At 34.3% G+C, this 18,179-nt stretch overlaps 3 protein-coding genes across 4 annotated transcripts; 2 read left to right on the forward strand and 1 right to left on the reverse strand.

Annotated features, from left to right (window-relative positions):
- On the forward strand, positions 2,144-6,527 carry LOC109231964 (vesicle-associated protein 1-2-like). Its single transcript, XM_019397576.1, has 8 exons — positions 2,144-2,351; positions 2,455-2,525; positions 2,615-2,696; positions 3,578-3,693; positions 3,905-4,060; positions 4,174-4,215; positions 5,527-5,604; positions 6,032-6,527. Exons 1-8 carry the CDS (start codon positions 2,294-2,296, stop codon positions 6,143-6,145), a joined length of 717 nt encoding a protein of 238 aa, XP_019253121.1. The 5' UTR covers positions 2,144-2,293; the 3' UTR covers positions 6,146-6,527.
- Positions 7,541-12,135, forward strand: LOC109231966 (autophagy-related protein 8f). Of its 2 annotated transcripts, none has more exons than XM_019397577.1 (6): positions 7,541-7,671; positions 8,333-8,375; positions 8,473-8,528; positions 10,461-10,513; positions 10,889-11,007; positions 11,761-12,135. In XM_019397577.1, the coding sequence occupies exons 2-6, from the start codon at positions 8,339-8,341 to the stop codon at positions 11,862-11,864; spliced, it is 369 nt and encodes a 122-aa protein (XP_019253122.1). In that variant the 5' UTR covers positions 7,541-7,671; positions 8,333-8,338; the 3' UTR covers positions 11,865-12,135. The 2 variants fall into 2 exon arrangements, with proteins under 2 accessions (XP_019253122.1, XP_019253123.1); XM_019397578.1 differs by lacking the exon at positions 7,541-7,671 and adding an exon at positions 7,751-7,835.
- LOC109232727 lies at positions 16,972-17,666 on the reverse strand. The gene is made up of 2 exons (XM_019398469.1): positions 17,364-17,666; positions 16,972-17,290 (listed from the first exon to the last, which is right to left on the reverse strand). Exons 1-2 carry the CDS (start codon positions 17,649-17,651, stop codon positions 17,057-17,059), a joined length of 522 nt encoding a protein of 173 aa, XP_019254014.1. The 5' UTR covers positions 17,652-17,666; the 3' UTR covers positions 16,972-17,056.

Genomic DNA, 18,179 nt, shown 5'->3' on the forward strand with positions numbered 1-18,179 from the left:
GGAAGATGTGACACCAGGTTCTGGCCAGAGGCATGTGTTGGTCTTCAGGATAGTTTGATTTTATATTTTATTTAAGTCTTCCGCTTTAATTTCATATTCCGCTGTCATTTAAATATTTAACGCTTGTTGTTACGATAGATAAAAGGATTTAAAATGAAATAGGTAGGAGTTTATGTTTTGTGGCTTGCCTAGCTTCCACGAGTAGGCGCCATCACGACCCCCGAGGGTGGGAAAATCCGGGTCGTGACACCATGTACCTATAATCACGCACCCAATGCATTTATTTCCTTAATGAAAATGTTCTTAGTACTTTTTAATATTTTTTCCAATATTTTCTTCTAAAACGATCCCCAACATATTTAAATGGTAATATGTTTTCCTATGTTTTTGTTGGAAACTAATTTATTCCATAACAAATTTTCTACTTCCCATACATGAATATTTTACTAGATAAAAAAGTACACGTACCTTTATATTCAACATAAACTCCAGCGAAATTATATCTTTATATTTTGATAAAAATAAAATACATATGTTTCAAGCAAAATAAAGTGTATATATATATATATATATATATATATATATATATATATATATATATNATATATAGATATATATATATAGATATATATATATATATATATATATATATTAAACCATGTAATTTTATATCATGATTATACCAAAGAGTACTTTCTTATTAAAAAGATCAAAGGTATATTACCACCTTAGTATACATAGTATTTCTCATTAAAATGGTATATTCTTAAAAAGGTCACAGAAGCTATTTTCTTGCATTAATATTTGAATACATGGTGTTTCTACCAAAAAATACTATACCAAGTACCATTATAACACATATTGAATTATACTATATATATAAATACATTAGTATACCTCTAAAAATAAATTATATCGGGAATATATAATACTATATTTCAATAAAGATATAATATAATTGAGTTATACCATGTATATTACCTTTTCCCCTATATTAATAAAATAGTGTACACAGAATTTCTCTACAAATTTATACCAAATATATATAATGAATAATTGAATATGTAGTATTAGTTTCATCATGATTGAATGAATAAAATGAGTGTAACGGTTAAAGAAGAGAAAGACTAAATCCCAATTTTAAAATAGGAGAGAGAGTGTGAAAGATAAATATATAATTTGTGCGTTGTAGCTGCTCGTTAATTATGTTTCATAATCTCTATCTGCCATTAGTGTAAAAAAGTTTGCCATTTATGGAATAAACAAAGAATAGTATTATTTTTTAAAATATTTTTTAAAAAGTGACTGGCTGTGTATTTTTGCCTTACTTTTACTTACTTAATATGTGTTATTTTCTTGTGAATTGTATAATTACTAAATAAGACTTTTTTTCCTTTGTCATGGTCATATATAACATATCAAATATAAAAAGTTATATCTAAGATATTTTTGGCAAAGTTACTCATGGATCAATTTGGGCTAAAAATCGGGAGAAATTCAAAAATAGCCAGACTTACAAGTGGTCATTCAAAAATAGCCACAGTTTCAAAAGTAATCGAAATTTAGTCACTTTTCATGTAAAGATAAATCTGAACGAAAGCACTGTTCAAAATCCGGAAAATACTCCAGCATAATATATTGGAACTCCAACATAATATACTGGAACTCCAGCATAATATACTGGAGTTCCAGAATAAGTATACTGGAGTTCCAGTATAATATACCGGTCCAGCATAATATGCTGGAAGTTCATACATAGGTGCTCAAATCTCCAGTATATTATGCTGGAAATTTATGTGTAAAAAATTCATTAAAATTGCAAAAATAATGGATATATTCCCATAACTTTAAAAATATAATGGGTTCAATGTTAAAAATCTTAAAAGTTGAAACCATAGAGTTTAAATCCTGTATTCGCCTCTGAACCCAACCTTGGCGGGCTGGACGGGCCAAATTTGACCGCCCTATTGTGACCTATAGTACGTTTAAATTTTGTTTTAAAAAAATTAAAAAATTTATGTCCGAATTCACGATCAAAATTAAAAGTTTGACATTAGAATAGAGGGAGTAATACTTAAAATTTAAAAATATATTTAGATAATTCGAGTTTAGATTAAATGTATATAATCTGCCAATGTGGAAAGAGAGAGAGAGGGGGGAAAGTGAGACATATACGGATCACCCCCAAAAGTCTGTAATCACTAAAGCAAAAAACAAAGAAATCAAATTTCCTTTTTCTAATTCACTTTCTGACCCAAAAAAAAGAAGAAAAAAAGGAAAAAGAGAACAGAAAATGAGCAGTGCAGAACAAGAACTTCTCAACATCAATCCTCTTGAGCTCAAATTCCCATGTAAAATTATCCTCCTTATTTTTATGTTAATTTTCATTATTTATTTTTCTTATTTTTAATTCCTTTTTTTAAAATCTTTTTATCTGTAATGGATTTTGATCAGTTGAGCTGAAGAAACAGATATCTTGTTCCCTTCAATTATCAAATAAAACTGAAAATCATGTTGCGTTTAAGGTACATTTTATTCCAAATTACGCTCTTTTTTTTTATATAATTCTTAATTTATTGTTTCTTATAAATTTTTGTTTTATTTTTTTTTCCAGGTCAAAACTACGAATCCTAAAAAATATTGTGTTCGTCCAAACACTGGCATTGTTTTGCCAAGATCCACTTGTGATGTCATTGGTATTAATATTACTTTTTTTTTTCAATCGCATATAAATTATCACATTTCTATATTTAGAAACTATTTGACGTTTTTTTATTTTTTTATTTTTGCCCTTGTAAATATGCTCTGATAAGAATTGATATGACTTGTTATAGGCTCCAATTATTCATAAACAAATAGTTCTATGTAAGTATTTAAGTAATTTACAGCTAATTTTAATGTATGATAGCATGTTAGTTATCATTTTTACTAGATTGTCAATTAATGTTAATCAAGAGATTTACCTGCAATTAGGTAATTACCTAATAAGTGACCTGATTGTGTGAATATTTTTTACACCTTTAGTGCATAGTTCTTAAACTTCTTGTAGAAAGTCTTGTTTGTGTATTTTATGTATATTTAACTTATGGGTCAAAAGTTTGTCTTTTTTTTTTCTTCAAAAGTTCCATGTTAGTTAGATACTGTCAAAAATTGAGAATTTGAGATGGAGGGAGTATTTGGAATAATCTCATCCGCGGTGTAAATGTATGCTGGTAGAAGGTAGGAGGTATCTGTGGAATAGTCGAAGTGCGCTTAAAATGGCCCAAACACCACCGTCTAAAAAAAAAGAGAACAAGAAAAGGAAGTTATTTCTGGTATTTTGATCTCTAAAGAAGTTCAAATGAACAACAATAGTTATGCCTGATGCCTCAATCCCAATTAAGTTGGTGTGATGTCCATTTAAGCTTATCAGTGCAGCTTCAATTTTAAGCTTGAACTTATAGTTCATCTAATTGGGATATTATAAGTATGCATCCTTTCTGGTCCTTGTTCAGCATCACATTATCAGTTTTAGATTGTTTTCTTGGATAACTGATCTTAGTTTTTTTTTTTTTTTTTTTTTTTTTTTTTTTTGCAGTAACAATGCAAGCGCAGAAGGAGGCGCCTGCTGACATGCAATGCAAGGACAAGTTTCTACTTCAGAGTGTGGTTGCAACTGCCGGTACCTCTCCAAAAGACATCACCCAAGAAATGGTAATTGTACAAATAAGTGGAATTTTCTCCTTTTCATTGCTTTATAATTTTGTCTGTGAAGACTGAAAGGTGTATCTTTGTTGTCATATTTAACTTAACCGTAATGAAATGTTTGATTAAGAAATGAACGATAAAATACGGATCACCTTTTAGTCGTCCTTGTCGTTACACAACCATTTAAGCTTAGTGAAGTTTTTTGATCCCTTTGTAGTTCAATAAGGAGCCTGGACGCGTTGTGGAAGAGTGCAAATTGAAAGTGATTTATCTTCCCCCACCACAACCACCATCTCCCGTTGCAGAAGGATCAGAAGAAGGTTCTTCGCCAAGACAGTCCTTGACAGAGAATGACAGTCAAAATGGTTCTGAGGTTGTTTACTGAATCGCTTATTCCTTATTTATCGCCTTTAATGATTCTTTTTGTATGTTTCGTCTTACTCTTAGTGAATCTTGATTATTCACGCTTATCATTGTTACCTGCAGCTCACAAGAACATTCCTTGAAACTCATGACAAATCTTCAGAGGTGAAATTTCTATACAATTTCATACTGTTCCGTACATTAACGTCCTATTAAAGTCAATAACATAAGTGCGTGTCTTTGTTTACTTATGTCCTATTGATAGTCAATATTATATGTGTGTACCGTCGTTTTGTGTATGAATGTCAAATTTTCTTTTATGTTCTATACCTGTGTGTATCTATGGATGTTATTATTTGCCGATATTCACATGTGGTAAGTTAGTATAGATTGACATGCACAAGTACTAAACATCTCCTATGTGTCTAATGCTTATGAGGCGTATTCATGGTTACTAATTTGTAGTATTTGGGAAGAACCAACATTCCCTTAGCAAGCGCATTCATGTTATTGGAAGGTGTCTAATGCTGACATAATCTAGCAGAGTTTCTTGTGTCTTTTGAGATGTTTCTGAATGACCTAATGATCTCAAAACATTTCTTATCTAAAGAAGAAGTGTAAATAAGTTAGGAGGTCGGGATGTAGACTGAAAACAACTCGAGTTTATTGCAGTATCTACGACATGTTACCAACTAATGTACAAATTCCTTGAGATGATTGTAAGTTTGAAAAACAGGTAGGTGTTTAATTGGCTTTGGAAGTTTGGGAGAGGGAGAGGGTAGGGAGGGCTTGAGATGGCTGGAGTCATTTGTTTAATCAAGTACAAACTAGAAAGATGAACAGAGGATGAGTGGGCCTTAGTATTAATTTTTGCTGCAAGCTTTATCTTGAACTCTGGTTAATCGAATTAAGCGGAACATCATTCTCTTCGTGATTCATTCTCCATTCCTCTCTTTACTCTCTTTGTGTGGGTGCAGTTGTCTTGTCATCCTAATTCATCAAAAGATGCTGGCTTGTCATATTAACTCTCCGTGTATTGTCCCGGACTAAAGTGAATCATTTGCAGACAATGAAACATCCGAATTTAGTAGTGATCTCAAGAGAAGTTTGATCTGTTCTTACCCCAAATTACTAGATAGTAGATTATGCTTTCAAGTTGATGATCTGTATATGGAACGATATTCCTTGTTATGTGAAACAACGACCTCAACTACATGGGACTCCCATCTTGCGGAGGAACTTCGTGTGTTCACTTGGTATTATTCCGTAATTACTGAAGAGTGATGACATTGTTTCCATGTCCTCGAACGAGTCAGGCTTTTTCTGCAAATGCGTTTGCAGCTACTCTTAAATCCTTCGAACTTTTGATGCTTGCTGTTGAATGATTTTATAGATATTGCTTGAAAGGAGATATTGCCCTGCGTCCTTACCTTACATTTCCGCATCAACATGATTAATCTGGACGTATCTTTTCAGGCAAAATCAGTTATTTACAGATTGACGGAGGAGAAAACTGCTTTTCTACATCACAGCAACAGACTTCGTCAAGAATTGGTAAGGGTAACATTACTTTCTATTTCTGATTCTTGTGCCTCCTAAAACTCCAACACTTGTAGAAAGGCCACGGAATTTGCTATATCTATGAGCAGTTTCATATGCAAGTCCTTCTGCCTGCCATTATTTATGTCCTCCTTTCACCTGAATAGTCGATTCATTCTAATGGTTTAAGTGAGAGCCAGCTGAACTTTCATACACAAACATCTATGCCTCAATCCCAAGCAAGTTGGGATATTTTGTATCGTGAGGATCATCATAAATTGAATAGTTTTATGCTGGCCGTCAACCTATTGCAACCGTCCTCCTTTATCCGTGTTGTTTACTGAACTTGCGTAAACAGACTATTAGTCTGCTTTGTAAAATTTGGATCAGAGTGGTCGTATCTTTTAGTTACAGTGACTTACTTCTGAAACACTATTTGTAGGAACTTCTGAGGCGCGATGTCGGCAAAAGTCGCGGCGGTGGTGGTGCTTCCTTCATGTTTGTCATCATTGTTGGCTTGATAGGTGTAGCTTTGGGCTACATCCTCAAAAGTTGAGCAGTAATCAAATGTTCAACTAAATGTTCATTTCTCAACCTCAGAGAAGCATTGAGGAGAAAAGAAGAGAGGCTGACCAGTGGTTGAAACAATGGTGATTTTTTGTCTTAGTTAGCTGAACTCATTAGTAGGAAAACATTGTCCTTTTATGTGGTATTTAATTGGCTCAAAAGAAGTTGCAACTACTTTAGTGACTAAGCATTATGGATGATAATTCTAGCTTGAAAAAATGTCCTAATAACTTTGTATCTATTAGATAAAGTAGTCTAATTTTCAGCTTTGGTAGACAGAGTTACTCGTAACTGTGCTGGTGGCAGGTAGCAGGGATTGTCGAGGTGATTATCAAACAAAAATAAAAATTTAGTCTATTTTATTTCTCCCATTGTGAAGATCATGTTACTCTCTTTGCCCTATTACAAGGTCCAAGACTTGATTAGGTCTTCATTGTTTATTTTTATGCTGCCCCAAAGAAGGAAAGTTTCTTGTTCTTTTCTTTTTTAAGAGAAATGAAAAAGGGAAGAAAATCACATGCTCTCTCACATTTTATGCAATATTATTTTCTAGTTAGTCCGTTTAAAAAATAATGGCATCTTTTTATATTTGATAATAATTTAACTTTCTAATTTATCTTTAGTGAAAGTTTTTGTAGTCACACAAAATAATAACATGTTTAAGATCACAAGTTTTAACAGTCTTATAACTATGCAAATATTATAATATGTTTACGTCACAAGTTTTTGTCTCGGTGATTTTTCTCGCGAATCAACCGCAGTTTGATAGCTAGGGATGACAATAGGGTAGGGCGGGATGGTTAAAATCTGGCCTCAGCCACAAATTCAACCTGCCCTACTGATCCATTTTGCTATTTTTATGGCAATTCAAATTTAGTGCTCAATTAATTGCCTATTTGAATTTTTATTTTGTTGATGAGGGTTCGATTTCTCGTCTTATAATTCCCTCTCAGCATTTCCCGTTTCCCTTCCCTACCCTTTATTTTATATGTTAAAAGATTTTGCAAAAAATAATTAGTGCATTAATGTTAAATAGAAAATGAGAGTGAATTAAGTTTTCGGGACAGCCCAGTTGGATTGGAGGGTGTTGTCCACACGGGCGATTTATCCATGGTACCAAATAACCCCTACAGTATAACTTGTGACATAATGAAGTCATTATAACTAAGAACCAGCTTCCATATTTACTTCTTTTTCCTAGAAGTTTTTAAAAAAAAAACTAATAAGGAAAAAATTCCCATTTAAAATAAAGGATATTTGACTTTTTTTTTCCCTTGAAGCCCACGTCTGCTCATATCTCTAAGCAACCACACACAAGTTTTCCCAATATAATACTTTTAATAACTATTTAAGGAATTTGGATAATGATTAAATATTACTCCACAACTCCACATACATTATTTATTTATACAAAGAGTCCAAAAACAAAGCAAAAGCAAAGCTTTTTCATTCAATCTTCCTATCTTGTTTCTCTTTTCCCCCCCCATCTTTTTATCAATCATTCTTCACAAAAAGGTATAATCCTTACTACCTTTAATCGTTATTATATTTTTTCTTTTTTATATTTTTTAATTTTATTAAGTAAATATTTCAAGTTTTTTTTATGAGTGGCATGGAACTAATTCGGGATTGAGGATTAATTGATTGATTGAGTTCAAGATTGTTGCTTTAGCAATTGGGTACTCTGTTGTTTGTTTTTACTGTATTACTTATTTCTGGAGTTGTTTTGTGAAGCAGCAAAATTAAAATTTTGATAATCTTATTAGCTTTACTTCCGTATAAATTTTTTTTTTTTCCAAATTGTTAGGATATGTTTTTTTCTTTTTTTTTGCATGGAATTAATTTGGGATTGAGGTTTAGTTGATTGATTGAGGTCAAAATTGTTGCTTTATCAATTGGGTGTTTTTTTTTTTGGTTTGTTTGCTTGTGTTTACTGTATTTCTTATTTCTGGAGTTGTTTTTTGAAGCAGCAAAAATCAAATTTTTGATGGTCTTATTAGCTTTATATCAGTTTACTCTTTTGCCAAGTTTTTAGGATTTAGTTTAATTTCTGTTTTGTAGAGAAATATGGGTTGTATTTTTATTTTTTTATTTTGGTTGAAGAAATTGGCTTTTTTGGTAAAAGGGTATGTTATTTCACATAAAGATTTATACTTTTTCTTATGGTTGAATTCAGGAAAATATGGCAAAGAGTTCATTCAGGCAAGAACATGATCTTGGTATGTATTGAACTTCTGTGTTGTTGCTTTAGTTATTATGCTTTTCTTTTTCCAAAATATGATTAGGGTTATTACTGGTATCTGATTCTGTATGCAGAGAAGAGGCGTGCTGAAGCTTCTAGGATTAGGGAAAAATACCCAGATAGGATTCCGGTGAGAATTAAGTTTTCAATTGGAATTTTTTATTAAGTATACAGATTAAATTTTGTTTGCTGAATGTTTGCTTCAATGTGAATGTAATTACCTGTGTAAGTGATTTGATGGAGAAAAGTATTTCGAACAGTTGCCAGAAAGTAACAAATAAGTATGTTGTTTATGCTCGGCGTTTGTTTTAATGGAGTTTGAGTTGTTGGCGAGGTTAAATTGCTGTCTGCTGATCTTTTAGCGTGCAGAATGCACAATCCGTGACTATAATCTTTATGGCCATCTAGTGGAGACTTTTGTCTGGTGTCTAATCCTAGATTGTCGTGGAAATTATTTATGAGGGCTTGCGTCATAATTCAGTTTTCAGCTACCTTTTTGGTTTTCTGGCTACTCCTACCTTAATTAAAGTGATTTCCGATACAATTCAAATGAGTAAATTTGATAGATAATGTTCTAATTAGCTGTTGGACTTCCTTTTCTTTGTTTGCTATTGCCTTAAGTACTAATTATGTCTAATACCACTGCAGTCTTACTGTACAAAACGAAGGTTGTGGTCGCCCTCCAATTCGCCTTCTTCCTTTTTGATATGCTTTTTATTTCATTTTTGGGAAGGTGTTGTGGACTGGTGGTATTTGGGTGAGTTTGAAATTGCAGTTACTGTATTAATGTTATGCAAAGGTGTGCATATCTTGTTTGTTCCGAGTCCCGAGGAAATAAAATGCACCTCATAGTGGGGAATTTGACAAATATAAAGTTGGCTAGAACTTATCTTTTTTTTTTTCTTTGCATGTAGCCACTAATGCTTGCATTAGGGTAGGCTGTCTACATCACACCCTTTAGGATGCGGCCCTTTCCGAGACCCTGCATGAATACGGGATGCTTTGTACACCGGGCTGGCGGTTGCCCTTTGCCCTTCCCTATATCCTTAGGAATAGCCTAACGTTCATTGGCTGGTGTGAGTGTATATGTCAGTTGGCTAATCTCATAGATCGAAATTCCACCTTAAGATGTGATAAAAGGGTATCCCGGTACACTAAGCTCCCGCTCTGCGCGGGGTCTTGGGAAGAGCCGGACCACAAGGGTCTATAGTACGTTTCCTTACCCTGCATTTTTGCAAGAGGCTGTTTCCACGGCTCGAACCCGTGACCTCCTGGTCACATGGTAGCAACTTTACCAGCAACTTTACAACTTTACCTTAAGATGTGATATAATGCAGAAATCCAAGTAATAAAGTTATGGAGTGGAAGTTTTTATAAGCATTAATACGGAAACATATTGCGAGATGATGCATGGTTAAACATCAATGAACAACCTGGAAAGTGAAATGTTCCCTCCATCCCATTTTCATTCATCTAGTTTACTTCACGGAGAATTGAGTTTGAAGTTTGAACGAGTCATTACATATGAGATTACTAAACATATGATAAAATAATAGTTGGAAGATGTGAAAAAGATATAAAGATGTCACTTCAAATTCAAAGTAGAGTAAAGTATTTATACTAATTGTGCTTTTGGAAGACCTTTGATGTTTCCATTTAAGGGAATTTGTGACCATTGCTGATGCCTAACTGCATTTTGAAAGGGCTTAGATTTTGCTCTGGGAAGATTTTGTTCTTATAATTATAAGTCTGGAATCAACGTATCTACCTAGGGGTAAGGTCTGTGTACAGACTACCCTCTCCAGACCCCACATGTGGGAATATACTGGGCATGTTGTTGTTATTGTTGTAATTGTAAGTCTATATCTGATGCATATCAACGAGAAATGCTGAGAGTATGATGCATTACAAAATACATGATCGTCATTGTTGAGAATTATCTCTATGTACAACAGGATTTGGGCTTCTCATGTTTGGTGGAGTTGTCAATTTGGCTCAACTATTGTTGCTTTAATATTTTATTCTCTTTGTGTACTCTTGACTCTGTTTTTATGATGTGCAGGTCATAGTTGAAAAGGCTGAAAAGAGTGATATTCCCAACATTGACAAGAAAAAGTGAGCACTCATCAATTATTAGTAATCTTTTCTTCATAATATAGATCAAAATGCGACATCATGCTGTAAATGTTTGCTCCATTTTCTTTTGTTAGTTATGTGCCCTTATCATGCGGTATATTCGCTTCTACTTAGTAAATGACCTTTTCCAAAACTTTGGTCTTACCTTCTCCTACCTGGTTATGATTTTTTAGTTTTGCCCGTAAAATTACCTAATTCTTGGTAACATTCATGTAACGTATTAAAATAACCTGTGCACCAGTTTGGCTAAATAACAACGGCTATCTTCACCACCGAACTAACGCATAATATCTTGGCATCTGGTTTTGTTACTAGCAAATGCTTATTCATGTTGCCGAATTGACAAAATTGCAGGTATCTTGTCCCAGCCGACTTAACAGTAGGGCAGTTTGTCTATGTCATTCGCAAAAGGATTAAATTGAGTGCAGAAAAGGCAATTTTCATATTTGTTGATAATGTCCTACCACCAACAGGTGAGTGCTAATAACTAATCTATGAGTACTACATCTGTTTGTTCAGGTTGCCAAAGCATTTGAGAACTATGCTGCTCGAATTCTTTAAAGATGTCGCACCCGTGTTAGATCTTCCAAAAGTTCGCACTTTTGCTGGCAAATTCAAGGAAAGAATCCGACACGAGTGCGACAACATTTTTTAAGGATTTGAGCAAATATAGATTGAAAACCAAGTCTTTTAAAAGGATTCTAACTTTTATGCACTGATAGTGGGTAAAGGATTTTCACACTTACGTGTATTTTTACCAAGTATTTTTACCATCTTTTACAAGTTTGCTAATTCATACCTATAAGTCGCGGTTTCGAGCCGTGGAAGCAGCCACAAATGCTTGCATTAGGGTAGGCTGTCTATATTACACCACTTTGGGTGCGGCCCTTTCCCGGACCCTGCATGAACGAAAGATGCCTTCTGCACTAGGTTGCCTTGCCCTTATCCATCTTTACTTTAGAAACATACCTGGTCCGGGAAAGGACCGGACTACAAGGGTCTATTGTACACCGCCTTACCCTGCATTTCTGCAAGAGGCTGTTTCCACGGCTCGAACCCGTGACCTCCTAGTCACATGGCGGCAACTTTACTAGCTACGCCAAGGCTGTTTCCACGGCTCGAACCCGTGACTTGATAGTGTAAAAATTCTCTAGATATTCAATTTAAGTAGTGAAACTCCTGTTAAAAACAATAATCTGAAAGGGCATATTGGTTGCTTTTTGCAGGTGCGATCATGTCTTCAATCTATGATGAAAAGAAGGATGAAGATGGTTTCCTCTATGTTACCTACAGTGGTGAAAACACATTTGGCTACCTCAACTTAGGGTAGCTTTCATGGCAGCGACTTCCAGTCATTTTCTCAAAGTTCTCTTCATCGTCCATCGACACTGCTGTGTCCTGCTAATATTCAGTTGTTGCCTCTATCTTGTACAGGTTTTAATAATATTACAAATTTGTATATAACCTATAACTGCGTATAGTTCACGAAAACCAAATGCCAGAATCTTTTGGCAACTGATCTTAATAACCAGTTGGATTCAATCTCATTAACAATGGTATATTGGTATTACTGTTCTGGATCAATATCTGTGATTTCACTCCATTGGTTGTTTTTGACATTGCGAAGGTAGAGAGGCTTTTCCACTACTGTATTCCTTTTAAACACTGTATGATGGTGCTTTGCTTAAGCCGAGGGTTTATCAGAAATAACCTCTCTGCCTTCGCAAGTTAGGGCTAAGGTTGCGTACACAATACTCTCTACAGACCCTACTTGTGAAATTGTATTAGATTTGTTGTTGTTGGTTGTTTTTGACACTGTGAATGAATCCGCCCTAAATAGGAATGGATTATATTTCAAGTTGTGTTACTCTCTCTGTCCTATTTTATGTTAAAGGAATCCAATATGTCGCATTTTATTTTAAGGGATTCTGAGCGTGAGTCAGCAGGGGTAAGGTTTGCGTACACACTATCCTTTCCAAAGTCCATTTATGGGAATACACTGGGTTCGTTATTGTTGTTGTTGTTCGAGTGTGAGTGAGAAGTCCTCAGGTATGAGGTTGAAAATGGATTTTCTTCAAATTTAGGATATACATCGAAAATTACATAAAAAGCATGCTGAGGTAATGATTAAAAAAGGAGAGATGTTTGAGAGAATCATAGTAAAAAAAAAAAAAAATGTTGACTTTCCAAATAATAATAATGTTATATAAAATGAAATAGATAGAGTAATATTTTACATTGTAAATTATAACTTTTTGACATTTGGAAGTTATATAAAACTTGAGCAATTGATCCCTTATTTTTACCGTCCAAGATTAGCTGTCAGTTCTTTTATTGCCAAGGGTGATCATTTTACAAAAGCAGTTACCAGCAATAATTATAAGGTTTATTTGATTATTAATCATTTTTTGTCCCTTTTTGGTTGTCTAGAGAAGCTAAACCACCTCTTTAATACTTCTAGTAAATGTAAATAAACATGAAGTGCAGGGGTAACAACAGGCGCCTAGGGTGTCTGTCCCTCCAATCGGAGCTACTCATGGCTTCTCAGTCGCTGCTCGGGCAGGTGCTCTAGTTGCACCACGTCCCCTCTTCGGCCTCTCGTGACTCTAGCAGGGGGCGGGTGTCTGACCGTCGTATCCAGTAGTGCGTGTCATCACTATCTGTGAGAGAATAGAAAGACAAATTCAGATTTCGAAATCAATAAGTTTACACGATAAGAAATCAAAGAAGTGAAATTTCCTAACTGTAAAATTGTACAGCAAAAGTAAATTCTATTAAAAACAATTAATATCTTCTTGGTTTGTTAACACAATACTTGAACAAAAAGACACTTATCTGTGAACAAATAAATATTTGATTTGACACCATCAAGTTCGGCCAACAAGAGGCACAGCTTGCTGTTAAATCAACCTTTAGAATTGCAATTGAGGTATTAATTATTATTATTTTTATAATTATTAGTATTAGAAAGTCAGAATATATTGCGTAATTATTTAAACATAACAGTTTGTCGTAATAAAATATTTGTATAATTTTTAAAAAATATTTCCATTCTTATTTATATTTATTTGATTAAGTATGGGATTAGTCAAACTAAAATAGGGGTGTTAAACGGGCCGGGTTGACCCGGTTCCGGACCGGCCCAGACCGGTAGAACCCAGAACCGGCCCAGACCGGTAAGAGGGGGCTGGGCTGGGCTGGGTAGGGGGTTGGGGGTTTGGACGGTTTAAATTTTTGAAACGGGTAACCGGCCTGGTGAACCCGGTAGAGTTTACTGTTCACTCTTACCGGGTTAAACCGGCCCGACCCGGCCCGGTTCAGCGGATAGTTTTTTTTTGTTTTTTTTTCTAATTTTCGAATTGAATGGGCCCACAGACCGTTTGCAACGGTCAGATTCTGATTTGGTCCGTTGGCCAACGGGTCTTTTGCACAAACAGCTTATTTTTTTTTTTAATTTTTAACCCTTTTTCAATTTACAAAACTAACCTTCTCTAAAACTATAATATCCCCCCCCCCCCTTACTTCATTTCTTCACTCAATACTCATTTCTCAATCTCAATTTCTCTCATTCTCTCATTCTCCAATTTGCAAGACTTCAAGTCTCAATCTCAAATTCTCAATTCTCAATTCTCAATTCTCAAATCTCAAGTTAAATCATGCCTCGTACTTCTAGAGTGCGCTCATATGTTTGACAACACTTTGAGGTGGCAGAAGAAAATGAAGAAGGTCAGAAATTAAAGTGCAAGAACTGTGGTCAAGTCTTAAAATTTCGTTCAGAGTGTGACACAGGCAGTTTAAGGAGGCATAAAAAGTATTGTCTTTAGCGTCCTCCGGAAATTCGTATTTTAGATTTTTCGACAATTTGTGTTATTTTAAAATTATTAGACGTATTTATCCTTAATGTTTTAGTTTGTTAGATTAATTTGAAGTATTATTAATTTATTATGCATGAAAATTTAGTTTTACTATTTTTTTGTTAATTTACTTTTTAAATGCAAACTTTAATTTTGAATTTTGAAATAAATGTAGTACTTGCAATTTATAAGTGCAATTTTTTCCCATCTTCCTTGTATTCTTTAAATTAATACAAAGTATTAATATAACTTACAATAGTTATACAAAATTCCAAAAAAAAAAAAAATTAAAAATGCACTAAACCCGGCCCGGCCCGGCTCCCTCAACCCGTAACCCTTACGGTTCAATTTTTACCCGGATGAACCCGAACCCGTTAAGAACCAACCCGGAACCGGCCCGGACCGTAACCCATTCGGGTCCAAAAAATAGAGGCTCGGCCCGGCCCGACACACCCGTTTAACACCCTTAAACTAAAATGATGCAAATTTAAATAAGTCGGCTAGTGAATACGTACTAAATATCAAATAATTATATAAAGAACTATTAAATACTTATTTAACAGATGTGTTAAAACATGAATTTGTCCATCTAGTCTCCTCTAATGTCTTAATGTCATATGCAATTAACTACGCTTAAGCTAAAACTACAAAAAAGATTTCATTTTGGATATTGTTGTGGCATTTTCTTGGCTAATTACTGCTAATAAGTAGGATAAAATCTTTTGCATTGGATATTTGTACCAAATCATATTAATCTATTGGTTAAATGAATTAATAAAATAAAAATATATAATATATATTAGTTAACTATGTTTAAGTGAGAAAATATACATACAAATACACTATATACATCTATTAATTTAACGTAAAATTTGTATATTTTTGTATATATATACATTTATATACAATTTTTTTTATATGTTATATATAAAAATTATACAAATTTTATATATTTTTTCAGCTATTATTTTTACGGCGACCGTACAATGTCATTTTCTCACAAATTTTTACCAGATAAATAGTGTCAAGTGTGTGACTGTGTGTAATGCTTCGTTGGTAATAGTAATCCGCCGTCCTTTCCACTTTCCACTTTTGCACTCTTCCATCAATCTCAGAAAATACTGTTTATATCACATTATATTAATTAATAATATATTAAAATAAAAATATACTTTCTCTGTTTACTTTTATTTGGTACTTTTTTTCCAGAAATAATAAATGAAGGTTATATTTTACTATAGTACACAATAATAATCTTAAGAGCTCAAGAAAAGAAAGTATATTTTACTAAATTTTTAATCAAATATTCTTTTGTTTTTCAAATTTAATTTATTATTCAAACTATAGTACACAATAATAATCTTAAGAGCTCAAGAAAAGAAAGTATATTTTACTATATTTTTAATCAAATATTCTTTTGTTTTTCAAATTTAATTTATTATTCAAACACCTACTTATTTTGGTTTATATCAGAGATCCTTTTTTGGGTTGAAGTAGTGAAAAAATGCACACAAGTTCTTGATTTGACACCATCAAGTTCGGCCAACAACATGCACAGCTTGCTGTTACATCAACGTCGAGAATTACAATTGAGGTATTAATTATTTATTATAGGCAGAATAGCCTAAATGGCACTCGTACTTCATCCACTTTGTCATGCCGGTCCCCAAACTTACATATTTGCTAATTGAACACTTATACTCATTCAAAACGTGAATAATAAACGCTTATCCAACGTGGCTTATCCTATGTGTCATATGTGGCTGCAGTGCGTGATTCACACGCCTGTAAGGGGCGTGAAGACAGTAAAAAAAGCCCTAACGGTAATAGTTTAGCCTATTTAACATCCCCATCTTCTTCTTTGTACCTTATTCTCCATTGTTGAACATTGTAGAAGCTAAATTTAGCAAATCTGATGCCTTCTTCTTTCTTTGTTAGCTTCAACTGTCAAAAATAGAATTTTAATTTCATGTGAATCTTCTTTGCCCATCAATTTTTGCAATCTCCTTTTGTTTTGAAAGTGGATTTTTTTCTGCTTCTCCTGCAACAAATACGCTAATGCCGCCTCTTCTCCTTCAACAATGAGGATGCAACCTTTGTGTTATTGTGGAGTTGCTGCAGATCTTAAAATATCACGAACACCCACCAATCCTGGAAGGAGGTTCCTGGGCTGCCGAAGATATGAGATTGGTGAAGGTTGTGGCTTTTTCAGATGGGTTGATCGTGCGATTGAGGAAGAACACTACAAGACTCTTCTTGCGGCTCTTATTAAGAAGAGTGATCGATGCCATTGTCAAAGAAGTCAAGGAAGGTCGAAGTTGAGAGTTGCTGCTATTATAATTGTGGTTGTACTTGTTCTAATGTTAGCTATTATGTTATTTGTTTAGGATTGATAGTGCACTTTGTTATTTCCTGGGTTTAGGCTACATATTTTGTGTTGATGTAAAATTTTGTTCATGAAATATATTGACAAAGGCTCCATTACAGCAACAAGTACTAATATAATGGCCTGTGTTATAGGCAGTTAATAAAACATCCAAAATAAGGGAGTTGGTTTACAAAATATTGTCAATGATAGGCAATCAACAAAAACATACATAATGAAGTAGCTTTACAAAATATTGTCTACCACAGTCAACAAAAACATAGTAAATATCAGTTGAGCACTTCAATTAATGTCTGTTGTGGCTTGGCTGCTTGGTGTGGATTGTGTAACTGGTGTGGCTTGAGTGGTTGTAGCAGACTTTGCCCTTCTGTAACTCTGTTCTTGCAGCTGCCTTTGTGTAACTGCTGGTCGGCCCTTCCACTTTAGTCCAGGTGGTTTGAACCTAAGTTCAATGTTGGTAGGAGCAGAACTTATGAGTGTAGAAGGATTGTGTACCACTCTGTCAGTAGTTCCAGACTGCACAAAAATAAAAGGTTGTGAGTGAGGGATTATGTAGTAAACCATTGTGTAATTGAGTTGAAATATTTACCCTCTGTATAACAGTGCCACTTGAATCAAATAGCACACCATATCCTGCTGTCTTTGTTCTCTTAGACCCTGCATTTGCACCACCTCTTCTAGGCTCATTGGTCTTCCTTTTTGGACCTCTTGCAACATTAGTTGATTGTTGTGTGCTTGGATCAAGGATTGCTGGTGTTGTTGATGCACTTGCAGGTATTGTTGATGCACTTCCAGCTGCTGCAGTTCCACTTTCAGCAGTTTCACCTCTACCTGAACTAGTTCCAGCCCTTCCCTCTTGGTTTTTCTGCATACACATAACAAAACTATCACTAGTAATTGAATTCTTTCAATATTAGTAACAAAACAAACATTAATACTTACTGCTGATGGGCATCCTTTCTTGTTATGTCCTACAGTCTTGCACAAAGAACATCTCATTTGTCTCCCTATCCTTGTACCCTTCCCAAACTTCTTCTTTGGTTCATCAGCAGCCTTTGTCCTTTTTTTCTTTGGCCTTCCCGGCATTGCAGTTATAACAGGTGGCTCAATAGCTGGCAGTGTGCTTGTTGGCCACAAATTCATACTAGTTAAAGGTTGAATGAATCTGCTATATGCCTTAAGGTAGGTATCCTTTCTATACCAATGGTCAACATATGGCTCAACCTCATAGTTCTTGTAATGCATTGCTGTAATTGCATGTGCACATGGAATTCCTTTGAGTTGCCATGATCTACAAGTACAGGTATATGCCCTAAAGTCAACAACATGTTTATATGGCCCATCCTGGATCTCATACCCTGTTTCACCATTAAATTTGACTTCACATTTGGCTGCCCTTTGAGCA

Source organism: Nicotiana attenuata, chromosome 9, assembly GCF_001879085.1.
Source record: "Nicotiana attenuata strain UT chromosome 9, NIATTr2, whole genome shotgun sequence".
Classification (NCBI taxonomy): Eukaryota; Viridiplantae; Streptophyta; class Magnoliopsida; order Solanales; family Solanaceae; genus Nicotiana; species Nicotiana attenuata.

What these genes read in the sequence shown, in the direction of transcription:
- LOC109231964 (XM_019397576.1), top strand. Translation starts at nt 2,294, where the DNA reads ATGAGCAGTGCAGAACAAGAACTTCTCAACATCAATCCTCTTGAGCTC. An exon ending in AAAATCATGTTGCGTTTAAG is followed by an intron (nt 2,526 to 2,614) that starts GTACATTTTATT and finishes TTTTTTTTCCAG; the next exon opens with GTCAAAACTACGAATCCTAA. An exon ending in AAGACATCACCCAAGAAATG is followed by an intron (nt 3,694 to 3,904) that starts GTAATTGTACAA and finishes ATCCCTTTGTAG; the next exon opens with TTCAATAAGGAGCCTGGACG.
- LOC109231966 (XM_019397577.1), top strand. Translation starts at nt 8,339, where the DNA reads ATGGCAAAGAGTTCATTCAGGCAAGAACATGATCTTG. An exon ending in AATACCCAGATAGGATTCCG is followed by an intron (nt 8,529 to 10,460) that starts GTGAGAATTAAG and finishes TATGATGTGCAG; the next exon opens with GTCATAGTTGAAAAGGCTGA. An exon ending in CCCAACATTGACAAGAAAAA is followed by an intron (nt 10,514 to 10,888) that starts GTGAGCACTCAT and finishes ACAAAATTGCAG; the next exon opens with GTATCTTGTCCCAGCCGACT.
- LOC109232727 (XM_019398469.1), bottom strand. Translation starts at nt 17,651, where the DNA reads ATGTGTATGCAGAAAAACCAAGAGGGAAGGGCTGGAACTAGTTCAGGT. An exon ending in GTGGCACTGTTATACAGAGG is followed by an intron (nt 17,291 to 17,363) that starts GTAAATATTTCA and finishes ATTTTTGTGCAG; the next exon opens with TCTGGAACTACTGACAGAGT.